This window comes from Perognathus longimembris, chromosome 11 (genome assembly GCF_023159225.1).
Source record: "Perognathus longimembris pacificus isolate PPM17 chromosome 11, ASM2315922v1, whole genome shotgun sequence".
NCBI classification, from domain to species: domain Eukaryota; kingdom Metazoa; phylum Chordata; class Mammalia; order Rodentia; family Heteromyidae; genus Perognathus; species Perognathus longimembris.
In genome coordinates this window covers 31,009,854-31,029,954 of record NC_063171.1, presented here as the reverse complement: position 1 = coordinate 31,029,954, position 20,101 = coordinate 31,009,854, and the positions used below count along the sequence as shown (strand labels likewise).

Here is a 20,101-nt window from a genome sequence, read left to right as displayed (position 1 = left end):
GGAGATCTGGGCAAAGCCATAGAGGCCTCCTAATGCTTAGTTAGCCAGGGGAATATGAATCAACCAGTGTGTGGCAAGTACAGTGTGTCAAAAGTACAGTGTCTCGAAAGTACAGTGTGTCAGATCCTGGTGGACATGGATGTGGAGTGCTACTTTGTGAGCACACTAGGGAGGGTGTTTAATATCACACTGTGATGGTATTCCTTAGACAACAGGTTTCTGAAGAGGCAATCCTCATAAGCCAATCAATCCTCTTAGAGGTTAACCACTATTATTATTTATTTTTTTTTTTTTGGCCAGTCCTGGGCCTTGGACTCAGGGCCTGAGCACTGTCCCTGGCTTCTTTTTGCTCAAGGCTAGCACTCTGCCACTTGAGCCACAGCACCACTTCTGGCCGTTTTCTGTATATGTGGTGCTGGGGAATCGAGCCCAGGGCCTCATGTATACAAGGCAAGTACTCTTGCCACTAGGCTAACCACTATTATTTAGATGTGGCTCATATGTCTAAAACTCATGTGGAAATGTAATTCCTCAAGTCATACAGTCATGATATTTGGAGACTGGGAATAAATTAGGATTAGATGAAGTCATGAGGACTGGCTTCTCATGATTGCACAGATGGATTTGTAAGAGAAGGGAGAGATATTTAAGTGGGCAAGTTTGCTCTGTCTTCAAGACAGGATTACAAGTGTAAGCCACCAGTACCTGGCTAGTTCTTTTCTTAATTGAAGGGAAATTCACATAACAGACAAGTCATCGTTTTAAAGTATCTAATTCAGTGGCATGTATTGCATTCATAATGTTGTGCACCCATCAATATACTCCTAGTTTCACACTGTTTTTCATTACTTTGGAAGATACTGAAGGATTTTGAGCAAGGGGAGGACCTGCTTGTTTTAGAAGCACTTATTACAAACACTGAATAAATGTTTGATGAGCCAATAAACAAATGAATGTGTAAAATTCAGGAATATTATTGTTCTACAATGCTTATATTTGCATCTTTACTTCTCTTAGTTAATTGGCTAATAGATTAGTGTAATGGAACTATTCAGTCTAAATATAACGATTATAGCAGTGATGGTCTATTAATGACCTGTTCCCAATTGTAATACTAGTTTGGTCCATGACCATGGAAAGCCTTTCCCTCTCACTATTTCCTTCCTTCCTTCCTTCCTTCCTTCCTTCCTCCCTCCCTCCCTCCCTCCCTCCCTCCCTCCCTCCCTCCCTCCCTCCCTCCCTCCCTCCCTCCCTCCTCTGCTCCCTCCCTCTCTTTTTCTCTTTCCTTTTTCTGTTGTTTGTTGTTGTTTTCATGCCAATACTGGAGCTTGAATTTAGGACCTGGACACTGTCCTCCAGCTTTTGTGCTCAAAGCCAGCACCCTATCACTTGAGCCACAGCTCCACTTCTAGACTTTTTTTGGGCAGTTAACTAAAGATAACAGTCTCACAGACTTTTCTGCCTGGGCTGGCTTTGAACTGGAATCATCAGACCTCAGCTTCCTGAATAGCTATGACTACAGTCTTGAGTCATTGGCACCTAACAAGAATTGTGTGTGTGTGCGTGTGTGTGCGTGTGTGTGTTTAACACAAGTGGTAGCTTTTATTTTCTTGCACAAGTGTTGTTGTTTGTGGAACTAGGATTTGAACTCAGGGCCTTCCACTTGCTTGACTGATGCCCTATTACTTGACCCATAGCTCCAGCATTGCTTTTTGCTGGTTAGTTTAAAGATGGAATCCTGTGAACTTTCTTGCCTAGGCTGCCTTCAGTTATGATCCTCTAGATCTCAGCATCTGGAATAGCTAGAATTACAGGTATAAGCCACTGGCATCTTAGTACTACATTATTTTTCTAAAAATTCCAACAAGGAGCTGGAATATGGCCTAGTGGTAGAAGGCTTGCCTCACATACATGAAGCTCTGGGTTTGATTCCTCAGCACCACATAAACAGAAAAAGCCAGAAATGGTGCTGTGGCTCAAGTGGTAGAGTGCTAGACTTGAGCAAAAGAAGTTCAGGGACAGTTCCCAGGCCCTGAGTCCAAGTTCCAGGACTGTCAAAGTAGATAGATAGATAGATAGATAGATAGATAGATAGATAGATAGATAGATAGATAGATAGATAGATGAAAATTCCAGCAAGCCTTCTTCAGTCCATCACAGCACATTTCATCCTCTATAGTATAGGAACCACTCTGAAGTAGCAATTTTCCTTCTGGAAGATATGTGATCTTTGTGCCCTGGGTGACATATAAGTCCTTCTTCAGTTCTAACTCTGGGCCTTAACATATTTTTCAGTGTTCTTTCCTATCTGTTGTAGGTTTGTATTCCTTTGCCCAGTTCAGTGAGCCCCAGGTTATGTTAAAAGGTTTTCATTTTTTTAAACATCTGGGTTATCATATGATTTCCTGCCTCTCACAAAGGCTCTGACCATACAGAATTGGCCTATGGCATAGGCCTCATCCTTGCCGTCTTCCCTGTCCATGGACCAATGACAGAAGCACAATGTGAGAAAACACATTGTTGTGAGACTTACTGAACATGTTATTCCAGGTCACATTTGTCTTTTCCTCGGACTCTTTTTGTTGGAAAAGGAGAATTTTATGATTATCGAGGTTTTTTAGCAATTCTTCACAGTAATATGGAATTCCACAGCTTCCCTCCACCAGGTACCTGAATTGACAAGGCAAGTTTTCGTCAAAGAACCATCTTTTAGTCAGATCCAGTGCCTTATGCCTGTAATCATAGTTCCTCGTGAGGTGGAGGTGTGGAGGATCATGGTTCTCGGCCAGCCCAGGCATCGAAGTTCATGAGACTCCCACCGCAGAAGTGGTGCTGTGGCTCAGGTGGTAGAGTGCCAGCCTTGAGATGAAGAGCACAGGGACAGCTCCCAGGCCCAGAGTTCAAGCCCCAAGACTGACAAACAAAAAAAAGACTCACACCTCAACCAATGACTGGGCACATTAATGAGTGCCTGTTGTCCCAGCTATATAGGAGAAGTATAATGTGTGTGTAGGGGGTTGGGGCTGGGTGCTATCTCTGAGCTTTTGTGCTCAAGGCGAGTGCTCTACCACTTGAACATCAGCTCCACTTTTTGTGGTTAACTGGAGATAAGACTTTCACAGACTATCTAGTCTCAGCTAAATTCTAACTGAGATCTTCAGATCTCAGCCTCCTGAGTAAGTAGGATTATAGGATTATAGTCACCAATACCCAGATTATCTATTAAATTACATTTCACTATTAATTTAGATCTTTAATATACCACACTAATCACACACTAGAGGCTCATGCCTGTATTCTTAACTACTCGGGAGGCTGAGATATGAGGATATCAATTCAAAGTCAGCCAAGGAGGAAAGTCTGGTAGACTCATCTCCAATTAACCACAGAAAAAGCAGAAAGCTGTGCTGTGCCTCAAGTGATAGAGAGCTAGCCTTGAGGAAAAGGAGCTCAATAACAGTGCCCAGGCCCAGATTTCAATACCCAAGACTGGCCAACAAAAAATACCACATTAAGTTTTAATACCACATTAAGTTTTAAGTTTTTACAAGCTAGTGAACAATGTCAAATTATGTCTTCCACAGACCTCTAACTACACATACATCAATTACACAACAAAACAAGTTATCAAGTATCCAAATATTAAGTTACATGGCTTAAAACACATATAAAATTATAAATGTCTGCTAAATTTACTAGCAGAAACCCACTTTTTTTGGTTTGTAAAAAAGGTTAAGAGGAGAATGAGAAAAATTGTAGTTCAAATAAAAATATTAAAGCTGGTCAACAATTTCTGCTAAATAAGGAAAAATATTACAACAATTTCAGAAATTTTAAGTTAAAATAGTTTTACCTCCAATAACAAAGCATAACCTTTAAAATATACTTAATATATTACATATATAATTATATACCTTTAAAATATATTTACTAAACATAAGAGCATACTCTACATGTTCTGCTCAAGACAAACACATTATTTTTGTCAGTCATGGGACTGGTATTCAGGGCCTGAGCACAGTCCCTAGCTTCTTTTTGCTCAAGGCTAGCACTCTACCACTTGAGCCACAGCACCCCTTCTGGCTTTTTCTATATATGTGGTGCTGAGGAATCGAACCTAGGGCTTCATGTATACGAGGCAAGCACTCTACCACTCGGCCATATTCCTAGCCCCAAACACAATATTTTAATAAAAAAATTGTATTATCCTTCTTTCAGCCTTTTTCTAGGCCCTCTCTGTTAAGATGTACTTCATTCTGCAAACATTAAATTAACTATAGGCTTTTTTTTTGTCCAGGGACTTCCATAACAATGAGGATTTTTAAACATGGAAGTTTCTCCAAATAGCAATAAGATGTATAGAAAGACAATCATAAGACATGTTAAAATGTGAAAACAACAGCAAATCAATGGTTATGTAATCTGATGTGTGCCAGAAAGAACACAGGACATGTAAACATAAAAAATCATGCAAATCACCATATGGACCCTATACTGTTTGCAATGACTGAAGGAATAAACCACAAAGGTCTAGAATGTTGTTAGTTTCTGGAATTTTGGTTCTGTATGGTGCTACAAATAGAAGTATTGTACAGTAAGTAAGTATTGTACAGGACAATTTAGTATCTAATCCAAGGGACATGGTAATAGATTTTGAGATGTAAGACAATGGTTTTTAGGAAAGTATTGGTACTAATGATAAGCACATTTTAAAAATGAGCCAGGCACTCAGTGACTCATGCCTGTAATCTTAGCTACTCAGGAAGCTGAGATCTGAGCATCACAGTTCAAAGCCAGCCTAGGCAGATAAGTCTGTGAGACTCCTATGTGTAAGGAGCCAGCAAAATGAAGAGATGGCTCAAGGGGCAGTGTGGGCCTTGAGTGAAAAGGCCAAGCAAGACATGAAGCCTTTGGAAGTGGCACTGTGGCTCAAAGTAGTTGAGTGCTAGCCTTGAGGAAAAGAGCTCAGGGACAGCTCCCAGGCCCCTAGTTCAAGCTCCATGACTGACAAAACAAAAACAAAAAACAAGTATGAAGCCCTCAATTCAAGCCCTGGTATGAGGGCACGCATGCGTGCATGCGCACACACACACACACACACACACACACACACACACACACACATTGCTATCAGTAAAAATTCTTTTATGTGTCCAAGTTTGAAAAAATTGCTTTTCAATACTCCTATGGAAGTTCCATTAGACTTATTCATAAAGCCAACATGTTGGTAAATATGGAGGACAAATTGGGTCTTGTCACAGTTTCCACTTCTAAGGCAATCATGTCAGGCACCCAGTTTCATTGACTACAGCTAGTATTATTATGACCACTGGAGTCTTTGAATCACTTTAGAATGACTTCTCCAAATACAAAAGCTTCTTACTGTTAAAAAAGCCTTACTGCTTTTGTCTTTTGAATTGCATGGCATCTTCATATTTTCATCTCACTTTCAATTACCACCAAAAAGCTGGAAATGGAGCTGTGGTTCATGTAGTAGAGCACTTAAGCACATAAGCTCAGGGACAGCACCCAAGCCCTGAGCTGAAACCCCAGGACCAGCGTAAAAACTTATCAAAAGAAAATTTTAAAACAAGAATTTACAACTCCTGCACACAATATTACATGGCTCAGTTGAGGCAGTAAAGTATTACTATCAGGTGTGTTTAGATGGTTGTGTAATCTACTTAGGTTTCCTTGCCCTTCATTTTTGGAAAATATGCCTCCCAAACAAAATGCATAAGGCTCCAAAGACAGGTGAAAGTGACTGTGTGTAATTGAAATGATGATTTAAAATTTGATATATACTGACAGGTGATCCCATCTTCAGCAGAACTTGAACCAGTGTTAAGGGAAAAATGAACCTGATATCCACAGAACAGTACCCTAAGATTCCCTCAATAGGGGTATACTTGGAACCATACATCTATGGATACCAAAAGCTTGCTGTACATAGCACACACTGGATCCCTTTTTGCTTTTTTTTCCACTCAACAATGTATCATAAACATCCGTCTATATCAGTAGATCTTTTTTATTTCCTTTTATTATTATACATCTCTCTGTTAGATAGAGTCATCCTAGTTGTTTGAACTTATCCTCTTAGGGATGAACATTTGGATTGTTTCTGATCTCTTATTCATTCAAATAATGCCTCAACACTTCGTTTATACATTATTTTTTGAGATCAATTCCTGGAATTGTGATTGCTAGATTAAGAGGTAAATGCAGATGCATATTTATACATATATACAATAGTATCTTTCTATATGTTACATACATAGGTGTAGCTCTACAAATTTTGAGGTTTTGCAGGGAAGCCATGTGGAAAAGATGAGCAGCGCCTGTCTCAACAAGTATAATTTATCGTCCTCAAAAAGATTGAACAAGTGTAAGCACTGAAATAAGATATATTTTGAGATACATCCTATGGAATATAATAAAGTCTGGACCAAGGGAATGAACACAGATTCTAGATCTCATTAAAGAAACAAGTTACTTACGCATCCAGCTCTTTGGAGATGCTGCTCACATTGAGATCAATACAGACCTTGTTTCGGATGTCCTTAGGCTGTACTGCACCAAGGGTGACATAGGTGGTGTTCCTGTTCTTCATTATGGCACTGGCAGATGCACAGGGACTGTCAATGAAGGGAGACAGGGCCATGATAATGAAGATGGGAACAGTTTGGATAAGCTTTTCCATGAAGGCCCAGGAGGCTATATCTACAAACTGTGCCTCATCAATGATGAAAATAATCCTTTCTTCTTTCACCGTCTAAAAAAAAAAAGTAGAGGAACAGAATGAAAGATACTGTAAGCTTTCACAATTTTACACTTGTGTATGAGTAGGCATGAATATCCATTGTGTTTTTTGGTTTGCTTATGATGAAGAGAAAGTTCTAGATGAGTTGGATCTTTTTCTTTTTGATAACTTTATATTCATTTGGGTTGCACTGACTTAGAATTTATAGCAATTTGGATATCTGACTGGACTGGGATCTTACTTGGATTAAACGTTATAGAATGGAAATAAAAAAAGGAGGAAGGAATGGAAAGGAAAGGAAAGAAGAAAAAAAGAACATTAAAAGATTGGAGTGTAATTGTACATAGTATGTATAAGGTCCTGGATTAGATCCTCAGCACCAAAAGAAAATAAAAGCAAATTTGTAGGATAAAATTGTCAGGGTACCCACAAAAACTAAGTAAAAAATATCCCATAAGCATATGAATTGTGTTAAGTAGGCATTATTTTAATCTGTTGACAGATGGGGATATCTATTTGAAATTTGTTTGGCCTACATCTACTTCCTAGCACTAGGTTTGGGGCTAGATACACAGTGCAAAAGGAAACTGATCTGGTTGTTGCTCTGCTGGCAATTTATGCTGTTCTTTGTTGGACTGTGATATGCATTACACTTCAGACAGATTGTGTGTCCTTTTCCTTGTATAGGCTACAACTAGACTGAATTATTGATTCACTCATGAAACATTTATTGTGCATAGTTCTAGGTACAGAGGATATAGTCTTAAAATATAGAGTTCTCACTTTCCAGTCATTTGCAAAGCAGGCCCTTCCTATTAAGTGAGTGGTTTCCCATGGTTCCTTTGAAGAAGAGACTGGGTTAGCACATCTTTCTCTTTATACTTTTTAATTTAAAAAAAGCAGCAGAGCTTATTTTAAAATTGCATCTCATAAGGCAAGTGTTACAACATGTTACCACTTGCTTTATTACATATACATAACTATTTTTATAGCCTATAAATAAATACTTAACACTTCACTAGCCCTGAAAAGATTTATTCAATGGGAAATATAGCATTCAATTGCTTTGTGCTTGACTGATACCTTTTTTTTTTTTTTTTTGGCCAGTCCTGGGCCTTGGACTCAGGGCCTGAGCACTGTCCCTGGCCTCTTTTTGCTCAAGGCTAGCACTCTGCCACTTGAGCCACAGCACCACTTCTGGCCGTTTTCTGTATATGTGGTGCTGGGGAATCGAACCCAGGGCTTCATGTATAGGAGGCAAGCACTCTAGCCACTAGGCCATATCCCCAGCCCCCCCTTTTTTTTTTTGAAAAAAAAAAGTGCAGATAGAAGAGTGAGTTTCAAGCCTGAGAGTATGTCACAGTGACAGAGCACTTGCCTAGCATGTGTAGGCCCTGGGTTCAATTTTCAACACTGCAAATTAATAATAACAGTTATTATTTTTTAAATGAAATGAGTCTGAGTCATATGAAGAAGAGGAAAAGGGAGAAGAGGGGAAAGGAGAAGAGAGGACCTCACCATTGTGGTTTCCTATGGAAGGGATACTGAATTAAAGGGGTACCTAGCTCATAGTGATAAGCTAGTTACTATTATTCCCCCCATGTGTACATCATACAACAGAAACACAGAGTTTAAGTCAGTTGACCTAAAGTTCTTAAGGTAGCAAGTAAAAGGCCTGCATAACAACCATTCTGTGTACATGTGTGTTAAAGGTGCTGCAGATTGAACCCAAGGCCTTTCATATTCTGGACAAGACTCTGCCACTGAACTACATCCCAGGTCTCTTTGATGTCTCATACACAGGATGAGAAAAAAAGGGCTGAAAGAGGTCAAAGTCCCAAGACTACTGCGTAGGGGCTCCTTTTATATGTAGTTAAATTTTGATTTGGCTGGAGATTTGGAAAGATGGAGGAGAATGAAGCACATTAGGAAAAAGTGCCTTGCAAGCAGAGTCTCAGTCACTTGGGCCTGCTGGCTTCATAGACGTTTGTCCCCACCCCTTGCACTCTCCCCAGCATGGTATGATCTGCAAGAGCTCTTACTTTCTCTAAGATCTTCATAAACAGGGCTTCCAAATGCTTTTGCTTTCTCGTGGTGCTCATCCTGGAAATCTCCCGTGAAATGGGAAACTGTACAAAGAATTATGAAAATATTGAGTATAGGAAAATAGCAAAAGGAACCCCTAGCTATATGATTCTGGGAAAACCACTTCACCGTTGCCTGTCAAAAGCCCCAAATGTGGGGGTTGGGAATATGGCCTAGTGGCAAGAGTGCTTGCCTCCTACACATGAAGCTCTCGGTTCGATTCCCCAGCACCACATATATGGAAAACGGCCAGAAGGGGCGCTGTGGCTCAGGTGGCAGAGTGCTGGCCTTGAGCTGGAAGAAGCCAGGAACAGTACTCAGGCCCTGAGTCCAAGGCCTAGGACTGGCCAAAAAAAAAAAAAAACAAAAGCCCCAAATGTAGGGCTGAGGGCATGGCTCAAGTTGTAGTGTGTCTGCTTGAAAACCATAAGGCCCTGAGTTAAACAACGAAACAGCAACAACAACAAAAAACAATATTGCCAGGGCTAGTAGCTCATGCCTATAATCCTAGCTACTCACAAGGCTGAGATCTGAGGATTACAGTTTGAAGCCAGCCCAGACAGGAAAGTCCATGAACCTCTTTTCTCCAATTAACTACCAAAAAGCCAGAAGTGGAGATATAGCTCCAGTAGTAGAGCACTGTCCTTGAGCAGGAGAGTATCCAGGGCACTGAGTTCAAGTCTCAGTACTGATATAAAAATTATTTTTCAAATGCTACATAATCCATAATTGTCCTTTCTGGCTTTAATTTTGTCATAGAATCATTAGTGAATTACTTAGTACAATAATGAATTGTACTCAGTGCAACATAGCATACTAAAGCTAACATGAAATGTGTTCAATGCACTAGAGTATAATGGAAGAGCTTGAGTCATGCCTAGTAATTTGGAGGAGTTCTCACCAAAAAGATTGTTGAAACTCAAGGATGTGTAACATTTCTCCAAGTTAAGAAAGAAAATCTTGGCTTTTCTCTTATTAGCATCAGTCAAAGAAAGAACAAGGCACATCTGTTTCTCCACTGGCGGTATTTTGTGGGAGCAGAGTGACTTTGCATCCTAGACCGGCTAGGCTAGGATAGTATAGGTATGTTGTAAAGGTGAGAAAAAAACAAATCAGCAAGTGGTCATTTGGGTTTTTTAAATGGTATTTCTAGATAACCCCAATATGTCTCAAGAATGTAGATATAGAGGCTGGGGAGGTAAGCGCATGCTTAGCATGTGTGAGGCCCTAACTTCCATTCTTAGCCCCCCCCCCCCCCCACCAATGTGGTTATATTTTCAAAGAAGATTGGAACCATTTCCTTATTACCTGGATGCCCTAGATGAAAAGTAAACCAAATAACAAAGCATGAAGACACCAAGTCATGCTGGGTACTGTGGCTCAAGCCTGTAATGCTAACTACTTGGGAAGTGGAGATAGTTCAAGGACAACCTGGGCAAAAAGAAGTTCTCAACCAATGGCTGGTGGTGGTCGAGAGTGATATTCACCTGTCATCCCCAGCAACTTGGGGAAGCAGGAGGATCACACCTCAGGCCATCCTGAGCATAAAGTAAGACTTTATCTGGAAAATAAGCAATGTGAAAAAGCCGGTGGAGACATGGGTCAAGTGGTAGAGTGCCGGCCTAGTAAGCAGGAAGCCCAGGTTCAAATCCCAGTACCACCCTCCCGAGAGAGAGAGAGAGAGAGAGAGAGAGAGAGAGAGAGAGAGAGATATGCTAAGTTATGAAGCATTTGGGACATTGGGGAGGAGGGTAGTTGCCAATGTCCCATGATCATTTCCTGCAGAAGTCTAATACTAGTTACCTGGACATGGAAAATGTCATTAAGAAGACAGTGGAACTTGTCATCCAACAGTGTCTTGACTTTACTTTGAAGGCTGCTCTGTCGTTCTTTGTAATGTTTACAAGTATCCAGACCAAGTACATTAGCCATGAGTATCTGGATAGTATAAAAATTTTGATGGAAGCTGACCTTAGTCAATGCAATAGCAATAGTCCTGTTCATGAGACAATCAAGAATCAGAGGAGAATTTTAAATACATATTCTGGAGATAATAAAGGCTCAAGGATAGCTTTGACTCTTCCTACTCAGCTATCTGGAAATGATTATTTCTTCTGTGGTATACTCCCTTATTCCACTAAATTCCTAATTCTTGATCATTTAGGCTCAGGTCTTAAGACTCCACACAGTATCGCACCACTTCCTCTCCCTGAAAGTCAGGACTCTCTGAAAGCATCACATAAGGAAACCATAAAGATCTAGTTAAAGGCATATCTTTCAGCTGGAGTCATAGCTCTGAGGTACGTAGTACATTTGCCCAGCATGCACAAGTCTCTGAGTTTGCTAGGCTCTGACTAGAAATCTATCCTCCACCAGCAAGCAGGTGAGAATTCCCGAACACCCAGAGCCATGTCTCCTCTCTCCAGGCCTTTTGTTTCTACTCAGCCTGGAGTGTTCACCATCCCAATTCTGCTGTTCTACTTTAAGTATAGGCTCAGGTTTGCCCTCCCTGGATGCCCCAGAGTGAGTAGTATACTCCTCTCTCTCTCCTCTCTGAGCTTCCAAGGTACTCTATGAGTCTGTATCGGAATCCTCAGCACAGACAATGTTTTCATTGTTCTCTTTCCTTTTCTAGAGAGCTCCTTGAGGGCAGGGACTAGATATTGATCACATTCAGGGTTCTTGTACTTATTATGGGATGACTTCTGTCCCCCTCCATTTGTGTGTTAAACTTGTAGTCCCTAACATCTGAGAATGGAGCCTAATTGAGGAAAGGGTAGTCTGAGACTACCCTTAAGGTGAGATAATATTGGAGTGGGCTCCTTCCTAACAAATATGACTGGGAGATCTGGACACTGAACACATGTGAAGATGAAAGCAGAGATGAGGGTAATGCGTCTACAAATCAAGGAAGAGGAAACATTGCTAGTCAACACCCAGAAACTAGGAGAGGCCTGGAACAGATTCTGTCTCATAGAACAGAGGGGAACCAACCCTGATAACACCTGGATCTCACAAACTATGAGGTACAAACTTTCTGTTGGAAGGCTAGGCACTGTGGCTCATGCCTATAATCCTAGCTACTCAGGAGGCAGAGATTGAGAGGATTGTGGTTCAAGAGGTTAACCCAGGCAAAAATTGGGAAATCCCATCTCAACCAACAAAAAGCTGGTGTGGTAGAGCTTGCTTGTGATTCCAGTTGCACAGGAAGCTTAAATAGGAAGATTGTGGTCCAGGTCTACTGGGATAAATAGTGAGACTATCTCAAAAATAAGGAAAGCAAAAAAAGTTGAAGGTATAAATAACTCAAGTGGTAGAGTGCCTGTGTAGCAAATGAGAACCCTAGGACCACTGCAAAAAAATAAATTCTGTTGATTAAGGCACCTAGTTTATGTGATTTTGTGATAGCAGCCCTCATGACTAAATATAGCACGTTCCTGGAACATAGTGGGAAATTGATTCAGTGGGTTAATTGATTCGGGTTGTTTAGAATGATATCTTCAGCAGTTTGATATTTTGAAACTAGCCTTTCTCAGGCTTGACATTAAAGATGATAGAAATCAGCTTAAACAAATACAAGGTTAGTGTCCTGCTTGCAACCTTTAGGTGAGGTTATAACACTCCTTATATGAAAATAAACATAAGGAAAGAACGTTAGCTCTGCCTTCAGAGAAAAATCCAGAGGTCTGTCATTCTCTACTTTGCTCTCAGGGCTAAATGGCTTGATTCCCTGTCAGCTGGCTGGATAACTTAGAACTCTTCTGCAACCCAAACCCAATCTTTAGTGCAACCCCCATGGAAACTGTTCTGAACCTAATACATTTGCATAATGGGATTATTTAGTTTTACAATGTCCAAGCACCACTTGGCATTAAATCAAGACTTCAAGGGTTCAATCTAGGTTCTCTTTCTCTCCATTCAAAATGATATGATTAACTTTTTAGCACAAAGGTCAAGACACCCAACAATTATAGACTGTGATAGTTTACATAAAGTTATATGAAGAAGAAAAGCATCAACATAAAGGAAACTCAAGATGATGATGGGGTTCTGAGTTCATAGGAAAGAATGATTTCAATACACTCACCTGTGGTTCTCACCTTGGGCTAGATACTCAATTTCCATAAGTATTTGACTTTTCCCGAATCCAGATAGACCCTCATACATTAGGATTTGGCTGCAGTTAGATATTAAAAATTCCTTCATTGTACACATGAAGTATTTGATCTCTTTTTCACGTCCTGTTGATTTTTTTAAAAAAAGAAACTCACCAACATGAAAAATATTAACAATGCTTATTATAATTTCATTTCATTATCATATAGAAAATTGAGATTTACTGAGGCTGTGTAACATGGAATTCAAACAAGACTTTTCCTTGTTTTCTGTTCTCTTTTCTTATATAATACATTGTAAATAATCAGAAGATTATTACATTAGGATGTAAATTTATTAAAGTTAGGGTTTATTTATTATTTAGTTAGTTTTATGCTGGTACTGGGGCTTGAAATTAGGTGCCTTGCTCTTTTCTTCAGCTTTTCTGCTTAAGGCTGGTGCTCTATCACTTGAGTCACACCTTCACTTCTGGCTTTTTATTGATTAAATTGAAGATAAGGTCTCTTAGCTTTGTGTGCCTAGAACTGGGCTTCAAATATCAACCCTCATACCTCACTAATTAGGAATTCTGGCATGAGCCACTGGCATCTGGCTAGGATTAACCTTTTTTATTCCAAATGTGTGATGAAGAAAATTTGTCTATATGAATAAAAACTGTGCTTGTCTCAGAGGTACTATATGTATTATTGTTGACAAGAAAATCCAATTTACGCTAAAAAATTATGTTTAGAAAAGAAAAATATATGTTTAGATGTTTTTATCATAAGGGAAACCTAAATAACTAGTAGAAGTTTTCTGATTATGAAACTAACACATAGTCACCATAGAAAACTTAGAAAATAAAAAGAACATAAGGAGAAATCCCTCACCTAATAGTTAAGTTCCACAGAGCCCTGCAATAGGTGAAAATCTGTGAAGTAGCAGTGTTAATATGTACATATATATGTGGCTTTATAAACTTTTCCCACTTTCCCACAAACATTTCCTACTCTCTTATTCCTACTCTCTTAATTAACATTTTTATATTTTTTATGGTTTTAATTTTTTAGGCAAAATAATTAAAATCATAAATATTATATAAATACTTATATATTGCAAAATCCCATGATATAGAGAAAATTCTGTGATTCAGAATCAGATATATACTTATTTACATATTTGTTTATTAAGCCATGATTATTAAGCCAGTGAAGCCACTATAAGTGAACCATGACATAGCAAGGGATGACTATAATTTTGGGTTACAACTTGGTCACTGTTATTTTTTGTGTGTGTTTTAAATACATGTAAATACATGTAACAGGATGCCCTACCTGAAGTCTGAAACTCAGTTCTTAATGTCTGAACCCTGGGCAGACAGGAAAGAGTTGAAAGAACTGTGATTTCAAAGTAGTGAACTTCTGTCAAAGAGCTGGGGGCTCATGGAGGCCAATTGCACCTTTTTTACTGGACAGAAGGCTGTGGAGAGCCAATCATGGATGGATACAGCCCATATATACTCTGATATATTTCTTTGTTGAAAATCAGGACCATTTTAGAAACTGAGTCTGCATGCTTTGCTTGGCAATGTAAATTTCTGGGTATGATTTAGTGAAAACTGCTATGCAGACTATATTGCTTCTTTTGAAACATTGCTTCTTCCCCTCCCCTAATTTTTGGGGGGTAGTTAAGTGGCTTTAGCCTCGCTCTATCTTAACTTTCTAAGAAATACAGATGTGAGCTATCATGCCCCACTCAAAACATTCCCTTTCTAAAAATGTATTTGGACTCCAGTTCTGTCATACTTGTTCACTAGATTCTTAAGTGAGTTTTCAGGGCTGGGAACATGGCTCAAGTGCCTGCCTCGCAAGTCTGAGGCCTTGAGTTCAAACCCCAGCACCTCGATAAATAAATAAATAATGAACAAACAAATAAAATGAGTCTGTCAAGTTATCTTTAAATACATGCATGTTGTTTCTATCTAAACAAATTCTTAATATCCAGGATTGTTGTAAGCCTCTGATCTTAAAAAAATCATTGTTCGGGCTGGGGATATAGCCTAGTGGCAAGAGTGCCTGCCTCGGATACATGAGGCCCTAGGTTCGATTCCCCAGCACCACATATACAGAAAACGGCCAGAAGCTGCGCTGTGGCTCAAGTGGCAGAGTGCTAGCCTTGAGCGGGAAGAAGCCAGGGACAGTGCTCAGGCCCTGAGTCCAAGGCCCAGGACTGGCAAAAAAAAAAAAAAAAAAAAAAAAAATCATTGTTCATTCCTTAGAATTTTGTTATCTATATTATTACAGTTTTGTTTTGTTTTTTACAGGAGCTCTTTTAACAGAAGGGCAATTCACATACTGCTAACTTCTGGCAATCTGTTTATGGTTATTTCGTTAAAGGAAAGTTTGGGGGTCTGATTTTTACCTACCCACTGGTAGAATCAAAGCTTATTACCTACCCAGCAAAGGGTAACCCTCATTTCTGTTGCAGATGAGGTATGCCATACCAAACATGCTGAAGGAAAGAAGGAAAAACATGTTAGATTCAAAATGGGGAAATATTAAGAGCAAGACTGACTAGTCCTGTGTTCTCAGAAAGCTCCTTTTCAATATACAACAAGTATATCATCTGATTCATGAGTTACCAATGTCAGAGAAGAGAGGAGGAGAAGGTCTGTGTGGTTAATAAAGCCTAAGCACCATACAGCTGTTATTGTGGCACCTAACACTAATAATTGTTTATGAGTGTGCATGGGTACAAGAGATCCCTTTGTTCTCATGGATAGTGGTGACAGTGCCTAAATCTAGGCCAAAGTGCATACACTTGCCTACTGCATTAGACATCTCCTGAAGGAGTCCCTTTGTCAGAACCAAGCACTCCTTCTCTGTGCCACCATACAACTTTGCTATGCCTCTCTTGCAGCACATATCAAGGTCGTCCATGAAAGTAATTTTGTATGTGCTGTAAATATTCCCAGCAGAAACCTGGCCCCATTCCTGTTTATGTGTGTGTTTCTACACTTTGTGTCTTACTGGGGCTCGAACTGAGGGTTCTGCCTGTGCTCTCACTTAACTTTCTTCCTCAAGGCTGGTGCTCTACCACTGGAGCTACTCCTCTATATTTCTTTTTTTTTTTTTTCTGGTTAATTGGAGATAAGAGTTTCAATTTTTTTTTCTGCCAGAGGTGGTTTCCAACTGCAATCCTCGGACCTCAGCCTCCTAAGTAGCTAGGATCACAAGATGTAAACCACCAGTGCCCAGAAATTTCTCTCTCTCTCTCTCTCTCTCTCTCTCTCTCTCTCTCTCGCTCGCTCCACGAACACACACACACACACACACTCACACATCATAAAGAGTGAAGATTTTTGGATCAGATTAGTTCTGGGCTTTTGTAATTAACTGATTGTTCAGCCCCACTAATTCACCCAACTTGTATCTGTGCCCTTTGGTGTCTACTTAGCATTACTCTCCTGCTCTGAGATCAGCCTTGTGAATGTTTTATCCAAGACCCTAAAAAATATGAGACACAAGAGAAAGCTTGAAAAATTCTCATGCATTGAACCAGCTCTCTCTTACTCTTCTGATGTTGCCATGACAACATACCCAAAGGAGGATGAGATACACAGAATCAAATTTCCATAGCTATTTCAACCAAACTGCCTAGTTAGCTCAGCCCAGGCCGGCTTGGGTCAGGAAGTCACATGCTGAACACCAGGCTTATGAAAACGCCAAGGTGAAACGATCCAAATCCAGTTAAGCTCAATTGTATCCCATATATTTGTGGGAAGAAAAGTGTTTTTTTATATGTGGAACTGAGGTTTAAACTCAGAGCTTCATACTTTTGAGGCAGATGTTCTATTATTTGAACCACATCCTCAGATCTTTTTATGCTTTAGTTATTTTTCAGATAGAGTCTTGAGTTTTGCCTGGAGCCAGCCTCAGATCACAATCCTACTTATGCTTCCTAGGTAGCTGTGATTATAGATATGTGCCACCATTTCGAATTCTTATTTGTTTTATACCAGAGGTTTATGGTTGTCTCTAATAGAACATTGTTGTGGGAGTTTGAATCTTGGCTCCACAGCTTCCTAGGGATATGACCATTGACAAGTCATTTATCAGCTTTGAGCCTTCACTTTTAGGTTTATGAGATAGACATAATAATAGTTTCTACCTCATATAGTCAATCTGAAGAAAGAAGTGAGATAAAATCCCTAAGATTTAATAAGTGCTCACTCCAAATTATCATCCATTCATTCATTCAGTCAGTTAGCATTTATGGTGCCTGATGTATGCCCAGTCAGGTAACAGTAAAGGCTCTCTGAACTATTAGCTGTAGTCCTGGGTCTGTTGTCTGACCCTTTTCAGACCTAACTCTAGCTTGATAATAGGGTAACAATTTTCTACTTTCATGTTGTTCATTCACACAACTTTTCATTTATTCATCATTCAGGGTCTACAATGAGCTAAGCACTGAGAATATAAGAGTGAAGAAAAAGTTAATTGGTATCCTCCTCAAAGAGCTCACAGTGTAGTAAGGTAAAAGCATATCAAGTCAATAGTTGCAATACATAGGCTGGGAGTGCAGCTCGGTGGTAGGTGGGTACTTAGGATATGTGAAGCCCTGGGTTTGGTACTGATTTCCCTAGTACAAAATAATTGTGACATAGTGTGGTGAATTCTTTAATAGAAACCTGTGCTATGGAGTTTCCCAAAAGAGGAAGGGGCTATATTGTCTAAGATGGAGTCCAGAGCCATTCTTAAAAGGATTAACTTTTTGGGCTGGACTTCAAAAATTGACCATGTGGAGTGTTCTGGGTGAGGACAAGTCACAGAAGTAGGGGGAGATGGAGTTGGAAAGGCTACCTTGTAAGAAATTTGAATGTCATTTAAAAAAAGCATTTGAGCCCAGCCCACAGAGGCTTGAGCCTATGCTCCTAGTTACTCAGGAGGCTGAAATTTGAGGATTGTAGTCTAAGGCAGCTGGGGTAGGAAAATCCATGAGACTCCAATTAACCACCAAAAAAGAAAGAAAGAAAGAAGGAAAGAAAGAAAGAAGGAAAGAAGGAAAGAAAGAAAGAAAGAAAGAAAGAAAGAAAGAAAGAAAGAAAGAAAGAAAGAAAGAAAGAAAAGGAAGGAAGGAGGAAAGAAGTGGAACTGTGGCTCAAGAAAGTGCTAGCCTTGAGCAAAAAAGCTCATGGACAGCACTCAGGCACTAAATTCAAGATCTACTTGGGGGGGGAGAGGGAAAGGAGAAGGGGAGAGGGGGAGGGAGGGAAATGAGAGAGGAAGTAACAAGTTGAACAAGAAGTGTACTCACTGCCTTACATATAAACCTGTAACCCCTCTGTACCACACTCTGACAATAGAGAAAAAAGTTTAATAAAAAAGAGCTAGAACACACACACAAATAATAAAATAGAAAAAAAGAATTTGAATATTATAAAAAAATTACTTAAAACTATGGAAGGGCTGGATGTTGGTGACTCATGCCTGTAATCCTAACTACTCAGGAGGCTGAGATTTTGGGATTTTGGTTCAGAGCCAGTCTAGGCAGACAAATCCTGAGGGAATCTTATCTTCAATAAACCAGCAAAAATCCAGAATTGGAGGTATGGCTCAAGTGACATAGGATCAGCCTTGAGTAAAAAAGCCAAGTAGAGTAAGAGGCCCTGAGTTCAAGCCCTAATGCTGGAAAATAAAATAACAGAAGGATTTTAATCCCTAAAGTGACATCCACACATCTAAGCTAGGCTTTTAGCAAGTGTATTTCAGTAAGCACCTAGAAACAGGGAAATATATTCTTTTTACCCTATCAACGCCAGTGCAAACTGTTGGCATAATCAATAGGTATTGGATGGCAATTGGGTCTATTTAGGTGTAAAGAGGTATAAGTGGGAGCATTCTTCATTCTGTTCACACATCCTTTAAAGAATCCTCTTCAGCTTCTCAGGCCTAAAGGAAGAATGGGGTTTTCTCTCACACTATATAATAGCTTCTTGGAATGGTGTAGATTCTTGAATGGGTGACCAGCTGCTTTGTTATCACAATTCTCCCACTTATTTCCTAAAAAAGACTGCAAAAACATTGCCCTCACTCACACTTTCTCATTAAGGCCCAAACACTGATATATGGGTCCAGAATCTCCAACACCTTTCATAACTTTCTTTGGAAGCTCTTTAAAAAAGTAGGCCGGTAGGTTGCTGCCATTGTAGGTGACAGAGTCACAGGTCACCATTCCAGGGTAGTACATCATCATCCTGGCAGCTATGTTGACTTTTTGACCAATGACTGAAACAGGAAAGAGAAAAGTCAAAGAATGGGGTCGGGGGGGAGCTGGTAAACTGAGGATACTCCCCAAGTGGCATTTTGGTTTTTCTTTATTTTATCCCTCAGAAGTGATACATGAGTTTGATCTCTACTACCCATAGTCAGCCAATGGTTATTTTAAGAAAAAAATTGCCAGATGCTGGTGGCATTTGCCAGATTACATGCCTGTAATCCTAGCTACTCAGGAGGCTGAGATGTGAGGATTGCACTTTGAAGCCAGCTGGGGTAGATAAGTCCCTACGAGACTCTTATCTCCAATTAACCACTCAAAAACCAGAAGTGGAGCTGTGTCTCCAAGAGGTAGAGCACTAGCCTTGAGTAAAAGAGCTCAAGGATAGTACCCAGGCCCTGAGTTCAAGCCCCATGACTGGAAAAAAAAAAGATTATGTATGCATACTGAATGAACCTTCATTTGGTGGTTTCTTAAGAGGATGGTAATGGGACTGAAAGGAATGTGCATGAGGATTGACCTAGGAAATTTTAAGGGACAATGCTGGAAACAAACTCTAGAGTACACAAACTCTAGTGCACAAACTCTAGAGTAAAACTCCAGTGGGCAGGATCAAACCTCAGCTCTGTCTCTAACTACTATGTAACTTGGTTTACTAGTCTACCTCAGCTCCCTAGTCTACAAAATGGGGATGGTAATACTACCTATCTCAAAGGGTAGTTCATGAAGATTAACAGGTTAATACAAATGATAGCTTTGAATAGTGCTTCATTTCTAGTAATCCCTCACTATTATAACTAGGTATGAAATGTTGTACATTAACACAATTCTTGTGATTAAGATTTTCTCTTTTCTTTTTTTCTCATATGGTAAGCAAACACT

The 20,101-nt window shown here is 39.8% G+C and overlaps 1 protein-coding gene across 8 annotated transcripts in view; it reads right to left on the bottom strand.

The window, feature by feature from the left end:
* Adcy10 (adenylate cyclase 10) overlaps nucleotides 1–20,101 on the bottom strand; it is a 68,646-nt gene that overhangs the window by 25,942 nt on the left and 22,603 nt on the right. For 6 of the 8 annotated variants that reach the window (XM_048356952.1, XM_048356945.1, XM_048356947.1 and 3 more), the window contains 7 exons: nucleotides 19,041–19,230; nucleotides 15,399–15,454; nucleotides 12,936–13,089; nucleotides 10,652–10,844; nucleotides 8,806–8,892; nucleotides 6,501–6,775; nucleotides 2,534–2,670 (listed from right to left, as the gene is read on the bottom strand). In XM_048356952.1, coding sequence (XP_048212909.1) covers nucleotides 2,534–2,670; nucleotides 6,501–6,775; nucleotides 8,806–8,892; nucleotides 10,652–10,844; nucleotides 12,936–13,089; nucleotides 15,399–15,454; nucleotides 19,041–19,230 — 1,092 coding nt within the window. The remainder of the gene's footprint in view (nucleotides 1–2,533; nucleotides 2,671–6,500; nucleotides 6,776–8,805; nucleotides 8,893–10,651; nucleotides 10,845–12,935; nucleotides 13,090–15,398; nucleotides 15,455–19,040; nucleotides 19,231–20,101) is intronic. The other 2 variants (XM_048356944.1, XM_048356951.1) reach the window with 1 other exon arrangement.